Raw genomic sequence first — 16,251 nt, 5'->3', positions numbered from 1 at the left:
GCGCCTGGGTGGCTCAGTGGGTTAAGCCGCTGCCTTCGGCTCAGGTCATGATCTCAGGGTCCTGGGATCGAGTCCCACATCGGGCTCTCTGCTCGGCAGGGAGCCTGCTTTCTCCTCTCTCTCTCTCTGCCTGCCTCTCTGCCTACTTGTGATCTCTCTCTGTCAAATAAATAAATAAAATCTTTAAAAAAAAAAAAAAAAGAACCATAAGACATTACCAGATGAAGGTGGTCTCTGCACTTTTCATTTTGGAACGTTTCTGTACCATTTGTATTCTTTACAAGTATGTATTAACTCCAGTCATTAAAAAGAACTTTAAGAAAGGGGCGTCCAGGTGACTCAGCTGGTTAAGCATCTGACTCTTGATTTTGGCTCAGGTCATGATCTCAGGATTGTGAGATCAAACCCCACGTTGGACTCACACTGAGCATAGAGCCTGCTTAAGATTCTCTCTCTCCCTCTCCCTTTACCCCTCCCACACCACCTGTGCACGTGCCTTCTCTCTACAACCCCCCCAAAAAAAGAAGATGAAGAAGAAGAACTTTGAGGAAGAAGGGTCTTCACAATGGTTTTCTTCATAGAAAGGTCTTCTTCATTAAAAATAGGCACAGTATTTTTAATACTTGATGGAATTGCTTTCAAACACCCTTGAACACTTTAAAAAAGCTTATTTATCTACAACTAATAATGCTTCCTATTTAATTAATTGATGAAAATAGGCCTCCATTGCTTTCCAATCTCCCTCATATCCCACCATACACGGAAAATACTACACTATTTGTCTAGCACAGGACACAGTGGACACAGTGGACACAGGTGGCTGCAGCCTGCTCACCCCCACCAGCCAAGGCTGGCGCCTGAGTCCCTACCCCCTGTGGCATGAAGGCAGCCCACACCCACCACCTGGGAGGCTCCTCTTCTAGGAGCTTCTATTAAACACCACCACTTTAGTATATACTTTAAAATAATGAAGATCCTTTAGTAAGTATAATTTTAAAACAAGCGAAATCGGGTGCTTGGGTGGCTCAGTCAGTTAAGAACCTGCCTTCGGCTAAGGTCATGATCCTCGGGTTCTGGGATCAAGCCCCGTCCCTGCTCAGAAGGGAGTCTGCTTCTTCCTCTCCCTCTGCCCCTTACCCCCATTTGCTCTCTCTCTGAAATAAATTTTAAAAATTTTTTTTTAATTTAAAATTTAAAAAATTAAAAACTAGCAAAAATATAGTTGACCCTTGAACAACAGGTTTGAACCACAGGGGTCCATTCACACACAGATTTTCTTCAATGAATACACAGTAGTACTGTAAATGTATTTTCTTTATAATTTTCTTAATAACATTTTTTCTCTGAAGTTAGAGAAAACTTCATTATTGTGATAATGCATTATATAATATATACAAAATAGATGTTAATTAACTTTATGTTATTGGTAAGGCTTCTGTCAATAATAGGCTATCAGTAGTTAAGTTTCCAGAGGTGTTAACAGTTATACATGAATTTTCAACAGTGCAGGTGGTCAACCCCCTAATCCCCGCATTGTTCAAGGGTCCACTATAATAGCATAGTGTTAGAAGTCAGAAGAATAGCTTAGTTTTCTTTCTTTTTTGCTTTTCTTTTCTTCTTTCTTTCTTTTTGAAGGCTAGTGCCAGGAAGGAGAAACAGGGTGGGCTTCTGACGGACTGGTCACTTTCTGGACCTGCGCGTTTGTGGTTATACAGGTCTGCTCATTTTGGTGAAGATCCATTTTGCACCACATTTAACATCTGTGCAGGGTTTTTTTATACGAATATTATACCTCAACATTAAAGTTTAAAGAGTATGTTATAAATTTGGTCGAGTTAGTAAAAATAATGAAGTTCGACAATACAGAGTAAATCAAAAACTATTATTAGCACATACGTCTTGCAGATCCCGTAGCAGAGAAGATTAAATAAAACTTCTAAATTGGAATCCTCTCGTAGAACCATCTATTCAAACTCCCCTAAAGCCTTTTGAGGTTATCAGGATGTAAAATGGTTCATGGCGGGAGAGTAAGAGAATTTTCTGACTATGATTTCCCAGGCAGGATTCCCTGGTAGAAGTCACGTGTGTTAGTTAAGTGGCGAAGACAGAAGAGGTCCTCCCGTGTCCCTGCCCAGAGGTTTATCCAGGCTGGCACGGCTGTGGCGACAGTCACACCAGCAGACATCTCACAGGCCCCACCCATCTTACAGGCTGGTGGTCCTGACGGATGGCTCACAACTTGCAAACTGACATTCCTGACATAGCGCTTAACAGGCAGCCCAGGGGAGAGTAACGGACTGAAAGGACCAAAGTAAAACCCTGCTTCCTGCACACGTGAGCCGGGAAATGGGGAAGGGCGAGAAAGCCGGGGCTCCGGGCCGCTCCCCCCACACACAGGCTCTGGACCTGGAGCAAAACAGTCAACACCCCAAGCTCAGTGTCTCGCACCTGCAAATCGGGGACAGGAAGTGCACCCTGTAGGTGGACCGCGCACTACAACCATACAGAGTGCTGCTGCTTTGCTGTCGTTGTCATCGTGCATTAGAGCCCGTGGGGACATGTTAGGACCTCCCCACTGTCATCAGGATCCTGATGCTGTACTTTGCCTCTTCATATGTACTACATTCCCAGAACTGAGAATCAGCCGTCTTGTGTCCTGAAACACCTGCCAGCGACCCTAACAGGCTGGGAATTTTGCCTCCTTTTTTCCATGGACATACTTCAAACCTGGTTCAGTGGTTATTATTTTTTAAACACGGGACCTTCTATTTTTTTTTTTAAGATTTTATTTATTTATTTGTCAGAGAGAGAGAGAGCACAAGCAGGCAGAGTGGCAAGCAGAGGCAGAGAGAGAAGCAGGCTCCCGGCTTAGCAAGGAGCCCCATGTGGGACTTGATCCCAGGACCCTGGAATCATGACCTGAGCCGAAGGCAGTGGCTTAACCAACTGAGCCACCCAGGCGTCCCAACCTTTTATTTTTTAATAATCCCATTCTATCGAACCATTACTGCATGCCAGCTGTGCTCAAGTGACCTGGGACCAATAACGATCAAGTTTTGCGGCACAGCAAAGTAGTTTAGTGCATTGTGTCCTGGAGTCAAACAAAGCTAGTTCCAATCCACGAATCCTCCCTTCTTAGTAGTCAGTGTTTGTGCCTGTCCCTAATCCCTAAGCTTCAGTCTGCTCATCAGCAAGCTGGAGACAATAACAGAACCCCCGTAATGCCATAAGGTATATAAAGCACTTACTCAGTTGGGGGAGATTAAATATGGCCACCAATTCTTGGCATTCCTCCCATTAAGAGGTGGAGCGTAAATCTCCTCCCTTTGCTTCTGGGCTGGCCTCAGTGACTTCCTCCATCAATCACACCTGACAGATATGCCATTCTGGGCTCTTCCACTCACTCTGGAAACAGCCAGACCCCAGATGACAAGTCTCCCTCCCCTGAGACTCCACGCTACGAAGAAACCCATACTAACTGCAGGGAGAGACCACATGGAGAGAGACACCTGCTTAGCCCCGGCTGGCCCAGCCACCCCAGCAGAAGCACCAGATGTGTGAGTGGCACAGTCCGCAGAGGGTGCCCACCCCAGCCAGCACCGACCAGCGATCGGCAAGGAAACCCAGGCAAGAGCTACCCTCAGAGCCCAGTCAAACCACAGAACTGGGAGAATAAAAAACAATGCCTTGTTCTTTGAAACTACTCGGGGTGGATGGCTTGTTACACAGCAGTGGTAACTGACATACTCAGACGGTGCCTGGCGCACGAGTCAGACTCAGCACATGTCCGCTGTTAGGATTACGGAGATACTCACAAACTAGCCTGAGTTCAAGTTCATCTATGCAGTGACACCCTTCTTAATCAGAGGCATTCGGAAGCACCCTGTTGATTGGGGAAGAACGGGGTATGTTTTAGTTTCGGTTCCAAGACTGTGCACCGATCTTTCCCAACCAACTATCGAGGACCCTGCTGGGTTAGAGGTAGGGGCAATTAGAAACCCATTGTAGTGCTTCTGAGGAAGAAGCCAAGGATGTCTGAAGACACAGGCAGAGTGTCCATAACTATGTTGCTGGAAAACAAGAACAAGGATGTGCACATCTGGTTAGCGGTGACACAACAGTGGTGATTCACAAATCAGAAGCGCGGGGCTGACAGAAGTGAAATGTGCAGTAACCCGATTCACATTGACAGCAGCAACGCACTCAAATCAGTAAATCATACAGCCAAACTTTTAACAACAATATTTTTTAAATATTTCCATTTTTATTGTGCAACAGTACAGATTAGGTTATGTTACTAAGATTAACCTACGAGGAGGTCTACAAACAATACAACTCGTCTGTTTAAATAGGGATCTTTCGGGGTGTCTGGGTGGTTTAGTCGTCAAGCAATTGCCTTTGGCCGGTGCTGGGATCGAGTCCCGCGTTGGGCTCTTTGCTCAGCGGGAAGCCTCCTTCTCCCTCTCCCACTCGTACTATTTGTGTTCCCTCTCTTGCTGTCTCTGTCTCTCTCTGCGTCAAATAAAAAAATAAAATCTTTAAAAAATAAACTAATTAATAATTAATTAATTAAACAGGGATCTTTTTTTTTAATCTATAGACAAAAAAAATCTATAAACCCTATTTATTACTAGTTCCTTTTAAACTGAATTATTCTGGAAGATCTATAAATCTGAGTTTGTGATCCTCAAGCTTATATGAATAATGCTTTATGAGAAGAACATTCTTTTAAAAGCCTAATGCATTCTTTGGCCACATACACAACAGAATCCAGGTATCCCTATGAGAGGGTCTCGGATTTCCAAGGCTGTCCATGAGCTGCATCACACCAGAAAAAGTAGCAAGACTGTACGGTTGAGGCCTACTCCTCTGGGAATAGCATCCTGGGCCAGCACTTGGCATTGCCAAGAACATACCTCCACATTGCAGCGGACCCTGATTTCTAGAATACAGCCTCCTCTCCCACGGTCCTGCCAGCATCAGACACTTCATGAGGGACAAGAGTGCCATTAACCCAAGGACAACCTTAATGGTCAGAGCGGTGTTTCTCAGGCTCTTTTAAGCCTCCATAGGCTTTTTTTTTTTTTTTTAAAGATTTTATTTATTTATTTGACAGACAGAGATCACAAGTAGGCAGAGAGGCAGGCAGGCAGAGAGAGAGAGGAGGAAGCAGGCCCTCCGCGGAGCAGAGAGCCCCATGCGGGGCTCGATCCCAGGACCCTGGGATCATGACCTGAGCCGAAGGCAGAGGCTTAACCCACTGAGCCACCCAGGCACCCCTCCATAGGCTTTTTTAAGGGGAAAAGCAATCCCATCCATGGATCCCAATGTAGACATTAATGGCAGTCTAAATAAATGCAAATGATTAAAGGACACACAAACTGCTTATGAAACTATAAACATAAATGTATTAATTAAATGCAAAGTGAAGTACAAAACCAACAACATTCAGATGAGTATCAGTCTGCTGTGATGTATCGTGTTGCTCTGCTAAACTGAAATAGCCCAGGGCTGCGGAGCACTCAGAGGTCAGCATGCTGTCACCATGTGACGGTATGGTTCCCTCCCACTCCATACGTGATCTGTCAGCAAAGTATTCACTTCTACCTTCAAACAGCCAAAGCGGGACCCCACTCACAGCCTAGGCTGCTACCCTGTGGTAGAAATCACCGTGCCCTGGCCTTCCACCAGTTCCCCTGCCTGTGATCTACCCTCCACAGCTGCGGGAGCCATCTGCCGAAAAGAGAGGTCAGACCATTGCTACTCTTCTGCCCCAAACCTCCAACAGCGCTCCCACCCCTTCCTTGCCCCCAGCTTTCTCTCCGCCGCAGACATCCCCAGGACTCGGTATTTAAGAGCGGTGATCACTCTTGCTGCAATGTCAGCTCCACGAGGTCAGGACTGTGGGTCCGATTTGTCACCCGCTGTATGCCCACGCCCTGGCACAGTGCCTGGTAAATATCCGGGACGTGCCACAGGATCACTGGATCTTCACGTGGTCCCCTGCGTTATTTCTGTCCAAACTGTGCCTGGGCTCTTGTCCCATGAGCCAGTTCTTATGGGCATTGAAGTTGACGCACTTCTGTCACACAGCGATCACCCTGAAGATCCAGGAGGTAATTTTCTTTCCTTTTTAAAGAACAGCCTCGAAAACAAACAGGCACAAAAAGCAACGGACCCTGTGGGGCAGAATGCCAGACCCACAACTTTCCAAAACCCCATTTTGAGAAAGACTAGCTTTGAGAGCGCTGGGGAAGCCAGAGCAGTCACGAGGAGACCTAACAGTGACACGCAGGAATAAGAACATAGCATCCTGATGAGCCCTTCCAGCGGGCTTGTGTCCTGCTGAGGACAGACCTGGCCTCCCGTGGCCTGTAGGCATAACCTTCACGGTTTCAAGGACCTCTCAAGGTCTCACCCAATTACTTTCCAGTTTTAGTGTCAAATTATCAGTCATTACCAGTAACAACCAAAGGGAATCTCTCCTTGTCAAACGTCTCCTTGGCCTTGCAGCAAATTTTTACAGGTTTTAAATGACTGACACAAGCAACCGTGTGTGCTCATTAAATAAACCAAAGAAGAGAAGAGTAAGTCATATTTAAGTGCAAATTAGGCCCCACCCCCACAGGGATCACCACTTGGACAAATGAGTCTTTTTAGAATTTTTTCCTGTCAGTGAATGCCCATGTAAGCAACGCCTCTCCCACTCACTCCCTCCGCACTTCCCTCCTCTGCCCTGGGCCTACGTGGTTCAGCAGCAGACACCCACACGGCCTCCCTGACCTCTCCCAAACTCCCCGGCCCTTCCCTGGGAACATGGGGCAATGAAGTATCACGTGACACCCCAGAGTCACCAGGGGTTGATTCCCATGTGTGCCCCATCACACCAAGGACACGGCTGGACTATAAACCTCAAAGACATTGTCCCCTCCTCTCTGGGAAACTGTTCTACGCGCTACAGCCCAGCCCAGCAGCCACGTAGCGCATCTCCCAGTGAGTAGCTCCATTCCTCGCTAAAGGCACACGCAGCCCTCAGTTAAACCTTCATCCACTTTACACAGACCCCTGTTGTCCTGCGTTACTCTCCAAAGGGTAAGCCTGGTTGGGGGTTCTGGTCTGTACTGGCATCAGGAGGGAAGGTCACCAGGCTCAGCTCAGCACGCACTCCCCCACTCAGCAGTGGGGAAGCCCTTGAAGAACAGACTAGAAACCCTCCCCCTAAGACCTAAGCCCAATGCCTCTTTCAGGGAGGACAGTCTGATGATCCGTTGATGAGAAGTGGGGAGAATAAGAAAACAAATTAAACGGATGGAAGAAAATGATCCTGCGGGGCAAGAAAGAACAGAGACGACAATAACAACAACAACAAAACAGTAGAGCAAGACCGTGAACTTGATGTTGACCAGAAAATTAAGAGCGGTCATCTAAATGTAACACCAGAGACAAGGAGAGAAGAGGGGCTACAAAAAGGAGAACCAGGGCGTTGAGGAAGGCAGGTAGGCTGATTTCTTCATACCCACAGGATTTTCAGCTAACAAGAGGAAACAAGACTGTGGCAAGTTTGTACAATCCTATGTCATTATAAAGAAACAAGGCTGAAGGTATCATCCTGGATCCCTCAGTCTTTGTGGTCTCAAATGGAAATCAGAATCTCAGTCATTGCCCCCTCCCCATAATTAGATTCAAAATTTAATTAAGATGAGCATGTGTTACTTTACAACAACAACAAAAAAATAGCTTCAGAAGATCATTATGAAAAAATTTAGAAAGGGGCTCCTGGGTGGAGCCCCACACAGGTCTCTCTGCTCAGCGGGGAACCTGCTTCCTCCTCTCTGTCTCTGCCTGCCTCTCTGCCTACTTGTGATCTCTCTCTGTCAAATAAATAAATAAAATCTTAAACAAAATTTAGAAAGTATTTTAGCTCCTGAAATGAAAGATAAGTCTATGAAGTATGGAGTATTGATGCTAGGCGCTTTTTTTTTTCTTTAAAAAAAAAAAAAAAGACTTTCTTAATTAAGCTTACCATAAGTGTAAATGCCGTGGCCAATAGTTTGACCAGAAAACAAACCAACCAACAAAAACCCATGGAAACACTTGGCTCTTTCCCTTTGCCAGCAGAGGGCAAGTGGGCAACTTCTACATGACAGTCTCCAGGCACAGGGACACTCACATTCCTCTCTCTCTCCTTCTCTTTCCCTCTTTTTCTCCCTTTCTTCCCCCCAGCCCTTCTCCCCTTTTCTTGTCTTCCTTTCTCTCCCCTCCCCCTCTCTCTCCCCTCTCAGGAAAGTCTCTGACAGAGGCCCCTTTTCGGACTATGCTTTCTACCAGCAGATCTCAGTCAGAAGATCTCCTGCATTCCAGGAGAGCAGAAAGGAAGTGATAGTGGATAAAGCAGGTATCTTTTTCTTCTAGAAAAACAAATACTATCAACGAAAAGGGATCCAGCTCTCTGCCACTTTGATCGAAGTTGAGAACATAGGAGGGAAGTGATTTCCCCTGGGTTCTGCTTTGCTCTCCCGCAGGTTCCCCCAGGTGCCTCTGGGGGAACTGAAAGCCGCCTGGGGCTGCCTTTTGGGCTAAATCTTGAGCAAGCAGAAGTTGAGTTCATGACCTCCAGAGAAGGCAAGGCAGGTCTGAGGCCACAGGAGCAAGGAAACAGGTCCGAAAAAGATTCACCGCAACAGAAGATTCCACAGTGAGAAACCCATTCAGTGATCCTGATGTTAAATCCCTCCTTTTCTTTTCCTTATTTCTGCTGAGAAAGTGAGGCAACAAGAAGCACAGCTATTTCCTCAGGAGCTACATGCCTCTCTGCAGCTCAGTGGTTAGGCCATGCGACCGAAGCTGCAAAACCAAAGTCAACCCCTGGGTAAAGCAGAGGGCTGGGCTGGTCTCCGAGGGAGACTGAGCACTCTCACCCACCAACCTACCTATGTGCTCCCCACCTGCCAGAGCTCCTGTGTCCCTCCCCCAGCTCTGGCCCAGGTCTGTTTCTCCACAGAGAACACTGACCACCTTCTAACCAGCCATAGAATCTGCTTTCCCACCTTCTGTTCAGATGGAGTAAGCTCCACAAGGGACATGAGCAACTAAAAAATAAGGCATCTCAACACCTTGAGAGGTGTCTCCTCACCGAAATGCATAACCCAGAAGAAGCAAGGAGGTAGCAACCAGACAAATGGAGATCTTGGGACTTTCTACAAGACAAAGGGTCTGGATTCGTAGAATCCAGAAAAAAAGAAAGAAAAAGAGGGAAGAAAAAGAGGGGAATGGTTTAAATGACAGACATGACAAACAAATGTAGTTCAAGGTCTCTTACTGTGGATTTTTAAAACAGCTATAAAGGACATGGGGGACAATTGGGAAATCTAAATATGAACGATGAATGATATTCTTGATACCATTATATCTGTGTTCAATGCTGGGGGTATTACAGATGTGCAGGAGAACGTCTTTTCTCCGAAAAGATACATACTTAAGTATTTAGGGTTTAAACGGTATAATGTCCACAACTGACTTTCCGATGGTTTAAGAAAGAGAAATAGTATTATTTAATACATTAGAGAAAAAAGAGATAAAGCAAGACTGGCAAAATGTCACCCCCACTGAATACAGGTGAGAGACCCACATTCATTGCACTACTCTTTCTAACGTTTTGTGAGTTTGAGACTTTTCAACATAAAACAAGGGAAAAGGGGAGTTAAAAATAAAATACCCCATGCTAGGGAGATAGTGGGGTCAACAGGACAGTGGTCAGCCGAGGAGTGGAAGGGCTGTGCCCCCTGTCTACCACACCCTCCAACCACCTCAACACTCCACTTGCTCTCCCCAGTGCCTAGGGTGGTCCACACCCACCTCTCCATTCTTGTCAAAGCCCTGGGTGTCCTCTGGGGCTTTCCCAGATTGTTCGTTTCCAAGCCCTCCTGTGCTCAATTTCACTTCCGTGGCTCCCACTAAACCACGTGACACCTCCAGAGCCCCTCACCTTCATCCCTGTGGCCGGGAATGCTAGTTCCTGTGCACGTGCCTGTCTTTCCTGCCCGACCAGGAACCTCTCCATCACCAGCAGCTACTAGAAGCCTGCCTTCCCTGTTTTCTGTCTCCGGCAGAGATAGCCCAGCAACAAAAATTTTCTGTCCCTCACCTGTCCTCACTTCTAATAAGACGGATGACAGTCAGTATTTATCATCATCTTACTCTTCTGCCATGCACGGCTCTGTGGCAGGTGGTGTCACAGGAATCCAAGCGATGTCACTTAGTACACCGCTGATCTGTCCCCATCCCAGAACAGCAGATTACTTCAAAAGATAAGGATCATCGAGGCTGTCCTGTCTACCTACAGCCACCCACAGCTCCTGGCATGAAAGGAGCACCAGATAAACGGTGAGTGGTTGAGTATTCGAACGCCTCTTAATGTTCAGGCACATATTAGAAATTATAAAAGCAAAGATAAATGAAGGGCACCTGGGTGGCTCAAGTCCGTTGAGCAGCTGAGCTGCCGACTCTTGGTTTCGGTCCAGGTCATGATCTCAGGGTTGAGTTGAAGGGATGAAGCCCTGTTAGTTGCTCCGGCTCAGCAGGAAGTCTGCTTGAGAGTCTCTCTCTCTCTCTCCCTCTGCCCCTCCCCCTTCATGCTCCCGTGCACTTGCACACTCCCTCTTTAAAATAAATAAGCAAATCTTAAAAAAAAAAAAAGGATAAACTAAAGTATAATATTTTCATAGACATTTAAGCACTAAAAGTAGCCTCGCTTGTTGGACACAAGTCTGAAGACCTTTTCTAATTCATGAGCTTAAAATCTTTTCATGTCTTAGCATCTCAAAATGCAAAGTTTTGTATTTTCTAATGGCCATGGACTTGGAGCAGTGCTGAAGGACTCACACTCACGAGAACAGGGACACTGGGCCAGGGGAAGGCATGGGGACCACATGCCTGACAAGGGTCGGGGAGGGACCATGAGAAGTTTGAAAATGCTTTACGAGCGACTCCAACGCATACCCAGACATGAGCTGAGTTCTGGAAGCAGAGGGAGACACGCAGCCACGCTGACCCTGAACAAAAGAGGAACAAACAGCCTGGTGGGTTCTACCCGCCTGGCCTGGGTGCTCCGTATTACTGTGTGTTGAGCGCTCCTGGGAACACGTCCCACTGTGTCATTTATATTTATTTTCAAGGCTGAACCACACTTCCCACAAAGGGCCCAATTTAATAGGGGAATCAAGTTTGATAAGAGAGAAATTAGGTTGGGGTGCGTGGGTGGCTCAGTCAGTGGAGCGTCTGCCTCCGGCTCAGGTCATGATCCCAGGGTCCTGGGTGCAGCAGGGACTCTGATTCTCCCTCTCCCTGTGCCCCCTACTCATGTTCTCTCTCTCTCAAATAAATAAATAAAATCTTAAAAAGGAAAAAAAGAAAGAAAGAAAGAAATGAGGTTTCTAGCCTGTCTGCACCCTCCCCAGCAGCCCCCACCCATGAAATGCTGGTTTCTGGGAACAACTGAAAACGACCATGTTAGACTCTCAGACTGGGAAAGCAGTTCTGATGACTGCCTGGCCCAATCCTCCCCCATCCCACCCACTCCTTCCTTCCACAGTGACCCTCACAGATTCATACAGCCCTATGAATACTTCTGGCAGCGGGACGTTCCCTATCACCCAAAGCAGCCCATCTGAGGTTCCACAGCTCTGACTGATCTGCTTACTGGGAGCAGAAATCTGTCCCACCCTCGGGTCCTAGAGCCTCTGGGGATCACACAGCCCCATCCTGCCAAGGCCTTGTACACCTCTGAAGTCTTCACTGTCCAGATGTCACACCACATCCCGGGGGGTCTGCTCCATGAAGAACCACCACACAGATTCTAAGAAAGGCCAGAAGGATGGGCATCCCCAAGCTCCTTACCAAAATCAGGACACCCCTGGTTGTCTTTTAACCTTGCCACTCAGCTGTTGAGGAAGTGGCAGAATCTCTAAACTGTCGTCAAGACAACCGAAGTCCAAATATAAATGTCTTTGGGATTCCATCCGGAAGCAGTTGTTAAGTGTACACACCCAGAGGAAATAATAAAATAAAAGAAAGCTCCTCTCCTCCCCCCGCCCCCCTGCCCCTCCTCCCCCCGCCCCCCGCCCCTCCTCCTACTCCTCCTCTTCTCCCTTGTCTCCCTCTCTCTCTCCCCTTGCTTTTTGCCACGTGGTGATGTGTGTTAAAAATGCATACTGGGAAGCTTTCCACCTTTGGGGTTGGAACAGCTGCTGCCTCAATATTGTTTTTGTTAGTTTTTTTTTTAACATACTTTGCTGTTTTTAAGGGGGTTGTTTTTAAGCTACGTGTTTCATAATACTAGTTCAGATTACAAAGTGGGACAATTGGCACTTTATTGACAAGAACAAGACTCCTGGGTCCCAGGTGTTTAATAAGGATCCTATCCCAGTGTGGGACCCTGTCCTGCATGGCTGGCTTCCACGGGTGGCCTTCCTTCCCCCAGGAAAGGGCATTCACAGAGGCCTAGAAAAGACATGAGAAAGTCCACCCATGAAAATAATGAGAGCCAACAATTTATAATAAGTAGCCTAAATAAATCCAAAACTCTGAAGTCCTTAGTTTTTCTAAGAGCACAAAACATTCGGAGAATGTCCCACAGACTGCAGTGGATTCCACTTGGGAGCACTTCTGGCTCCCTCTGGTTTCCACCTGTTGCAAATGACCCTCCTGTCGGGAACCTCCAACCGCACAGCAGAGATTGCAGACTACAGTGAAGAGGGATCAAAGTCTGCACTGCCCTCGCCTCCGACAACCTTGTGCCACAAACAGGAAGTGCATCCATGCGGGTAACCATGGAGCGATCAAGGCAAACAGCTAGGCACAAAAACACCAGCCCCTCACAGTCCCCAGAGAGACAGCCAGACTTCAGCTAGGAGGGCCGCATCCTCGATCACCTTCTCAAAGAGGCCCGAAAACAAGTGACAGGAACAGAGGGCATGGCTTGTAGGATCTCAGTCATACTGAGACTTCAGGCAGATGTGGTAGTGGCTGAAAAACAGGAAGCTGAGTGCTAGCCCCATGCAAGACTTCATCCAAAAAACTGGACCTCCCAACAGAGAGAACCAAAGGAGCTCAGGACTTCTGGTAAAATTTTGAGGGCCCATTCAGACATGGCATTGATCCCTTCTTTTAGTCACTGACCCACAAGGTTCTTTCTCAAATCGAGCAAACCTCACCTTTAACCCAAGGTGGTTAAAGTGGCTTTGACCTCCCTCAAACGCTATCTCACTCACACAAGCCCCCCTATATGATGAGCCGCTAAGAATACAGCCCTATCACTCACAGCTTGCCCAGGACAGGCCCGGCCCAAGTATAGGACTTAAGAAATTCTACTCAGTGTGGGCAACAAGGTCATTGGCCCTCTGACCTAAACAAGACAAAAACCTGGAGCCACTCTAAAAAAACCGAAGGCTGAGGATACGGTATTACGTGGGTGAACAGGCAAGCCTCCATCTGCTCAGAAATACATTCTTGCTCTGGCAGAGTTCTTTCCTCGCAAGCCAATCCCCTACCAACAGAGCCATTGTAAAGACCCAGCAAACAAGGGTGAGGCACTGTCTTCAGGAAGCCACTAAAAGAGTGTGCTTCGCTCTGAGAGATCAAAGAAAAGAAGCGAAGGGACTTCTCCAGCTATCTCATCGCCCCGCCTTGCTAATTGTCACCCTGGAATCACAGGTTAGCAGGAAATGGCACCGTGTGTCTTAGCAGATCATCTGCTATATAATCCTCTGCCTTAAAAGGGAAGATGTTATGATGTCCATTTTCTAGAAGAGTCAACTGAAGTCCTTGCCCAGAAATGCACAGCGAGTGATCTGTTTCCTTGTAAAAGGATACAGAGACTCTTCCCTGAGCAGTGTGAAGATAAGTCATGGGATGTGTAGGGCCTGTGCCACCTATGTAGGGGAGAGGAGGCAAAACATTTCCTACTTTTTTACTCCCGAGGCCAATCTCCATGCACACAGCACACGTCAAAGTTGCTCTTGATTCCTTGGGACACGACATTCCTTCCAAGTCTCTGAAAGCCTTCCATGAGGCTGAAATGACCCCCCGCAAGTAAAACACAAGATGCCCGAAATTTATGTCAGGACTATGTTGGAGAGCCTAGCTGAGAGTGAAACTCACCCCGGCAACACTCACAAAAGTCAACAGAGGAAGACCAGGACGGGAGCCTTTGCAGATCCCAGCTGTGGTTGAGCAAGCCAGGAGGGCGGGCACACCAGGGAGTTTGTGACCAGGCTAACAGCAAAGGGAGGGCCTTTGCCAGGTTTTCTGGAATTCTAACCCAACAGGACGATCTAGTGTAAATGACAGTTCTGGCAAAAGACAGGGACGGGAGACAGTCAAGAACATTGTCCAGAGATTCCAGAAGGGCCTAGATGGAGCCCAGACACTTGGCTGGTCTGGCACAATTCAATCCTAACCTGGAATTATTTCCTCATTATAGGAGTCTCTCCATCTCTCCTGACCAGTTAGCATTTCTTGTAAATAACAATGGGTTTCCCTTTTTGCTACCCTTTTTGTAGGAAATAGTTTTCTTGGGAGACCGGATTTGCCAGAGGCAGTACCCTCTGGAGTCCTTGCCAAAGGCTGCCGGAAACACGGCTTAAAACCAGCTCCTTCAAAAGAACAAACTCTGGAATTTGACGTGGGCACCCAAAAGGAAATGACCCGTAGTATTATCTGAGCTCTCTGCGGCCAGTTTCCAGAGACTGTCCTGCATCCCCTGACGGGTCGGCCGAGGCGAGGGGCTGGGGTATCTGTTTCTATCTGTTTCTTGGCTTCTTTCCTATTTCCTCAGACTCAGAAAGACCCACTTGGGGAGGCGAAGCGGTGATCCGGGGAGACTTTCCATCCTGCCTTCTTGCTCCGGAGCACGGAAGTTTCCGAGGCGCTAAGCTCTCCAACACTTACCCTTCACCTTCCAGCCAGGGCATCCCCTCGCGTTCGCTCGCCTTTGGCTGGGCTTTCTTTCCCACCCACTTCCCCGCCACCTCCCCGAAAAGTGAATAAACCAATTGCCCCAGAGAGGCAGAAAGGATCTGGAGCCTGGCCTGAGTAACCTAAAGTTTCCGCCGGAAGGAAATTATCAAAGGCGAAGGAGAAAGCCCTCGGAGGCCGGAGGGACCGCGGCGGCGGCGGCCAGGAGCCCCGGCCGCTCCGCCTGTCCCCGCCGAGGGTCCCGCGGCCCGGCCCCAGCGCTGCGGGGCCAGCGCGGATCCCGGGGAGACGCGGCAGCCGGTGAACGAGCGAGCAGCTCCCGCGCAGGCTCGCACCCGACCGCCGCCGGGCTGGGAAGAGGGGCGCACGGACGCGGGGGGTGCGCAGTGAACGGCGGGGGGACGCACGGCCCGGGGTGTCCCCGGCGGATGGCGGCGCAGGACTCACCCCGAGAAGACACACTTTGAGCTCCCGTATCGCCATCATGTGCTCGGGGCCGGACCAGGCAGGGGCTCAGCATCCTCCGGGGCCGGGGCCGCGCCGCGCCCGCGCCCAGCCAGCGGCCTCCAGTCTCCGCCTTTCGCTCGCGGCAGCCCGCGGGCGGGACCGCGGCTGCTGCTATTTCTGGGCCGCCGGCCCCGCCGCGGTTGGTCACGTGGCCGCCGGCCGGCTCCTCCCGGGGCTTCGGGTCTAACCTCGGCGGCCCCGAGCTCCCAGGAACGTCCCCCCTCCAACGGCGTCAGCCACCCCGGGGCAGCCACCCCCTCCCCCGGGACCTGCGGCGTTCCTGGCAGCGTGCCTCCTCCCTCAGACCCGCTCAGCGGCCGGACCCCGCTCTGCCAAGTTCCCTCCGGCATCTGCCTCGCCAGTCCCTCCCGGCCGCAGTGCCCCACGGGGTGTAAATAGAACAGGATCTCCCCGTGGGTGGGGGGAGACCCCGCGGTGGTTGCGTCCCTGAGGATTCCATTCCTCACCTCCGAGTGGCTGCTGTCAGCTGAGGTCCTTTATGGGGGAGCACTCGGAAGTCCCCCAGCAGTCCCATCGTTATAGGACGCTCTAGGATTGTCGCAGAAATGAAGCCAGAACGCAAATGTGAGGATGAGAAGGAACAGTGAACTTTGCAACACACCTTCTCCTCCTGCAGTTCCTAATGCGAGGGTTTCCACGAACTCCCATGTAGTTCTTCACCCTCAGCCCTGAGTTCATTCTTCCGTGTGTACTTGGAAACGGTTCTCGAAGCAGGGGTCTATAACTCCCTCCAAAACAGATGTGTCCCTG

At 49.0% G+C, this 16,251-nt stretch overlaps 1 protein-coding gene across 1 annotated transcript in view; it reads right to left on the bottom strand.

Moving 5' to 3' along the window:
• Window positions 1-15,832, bottom strand: part of RAB31 (RAB31, member RAS oncogene family) — a 130,356-nt gene extending 114,524 nt beyond the window's left edge. The window contains exon 1 of the mRNA XM_032309492.1: window positions 15,421-15,832. Coding sequence (XP_032165383.1) covers window positions 15,421-15,459 — 39 coding nt within the window. The 5' untranslated portion in view covers window positions 15,460-15,832. The remainder of the gene's footprint in view (window positions 1-15,420) is intronic.
• Between the last annotated feature and the right edge of the window lie 419 nt (window positions 15,833-16,251).

The sequence above is a fragment of the Mustela erminea genome, chromosome 13, assembly GCF_009829155.1.
Source record: "Mustela erminea isolate mMusErm1 chromosome 13, mMusErm1.Pri, whole genome shotgun sequence".
Taxonomy (NCBI): Eukaryota; Metazoa; Chordata; class Mammalia; order Carnivora; family Mustelidae; genus Mustela; species Mustela erminea.
The sequence above is the reverse complement of the archived record's forward strand: the minus strand, read 5'-3'. Positions and strand labels throughout refer to the sequence as shown.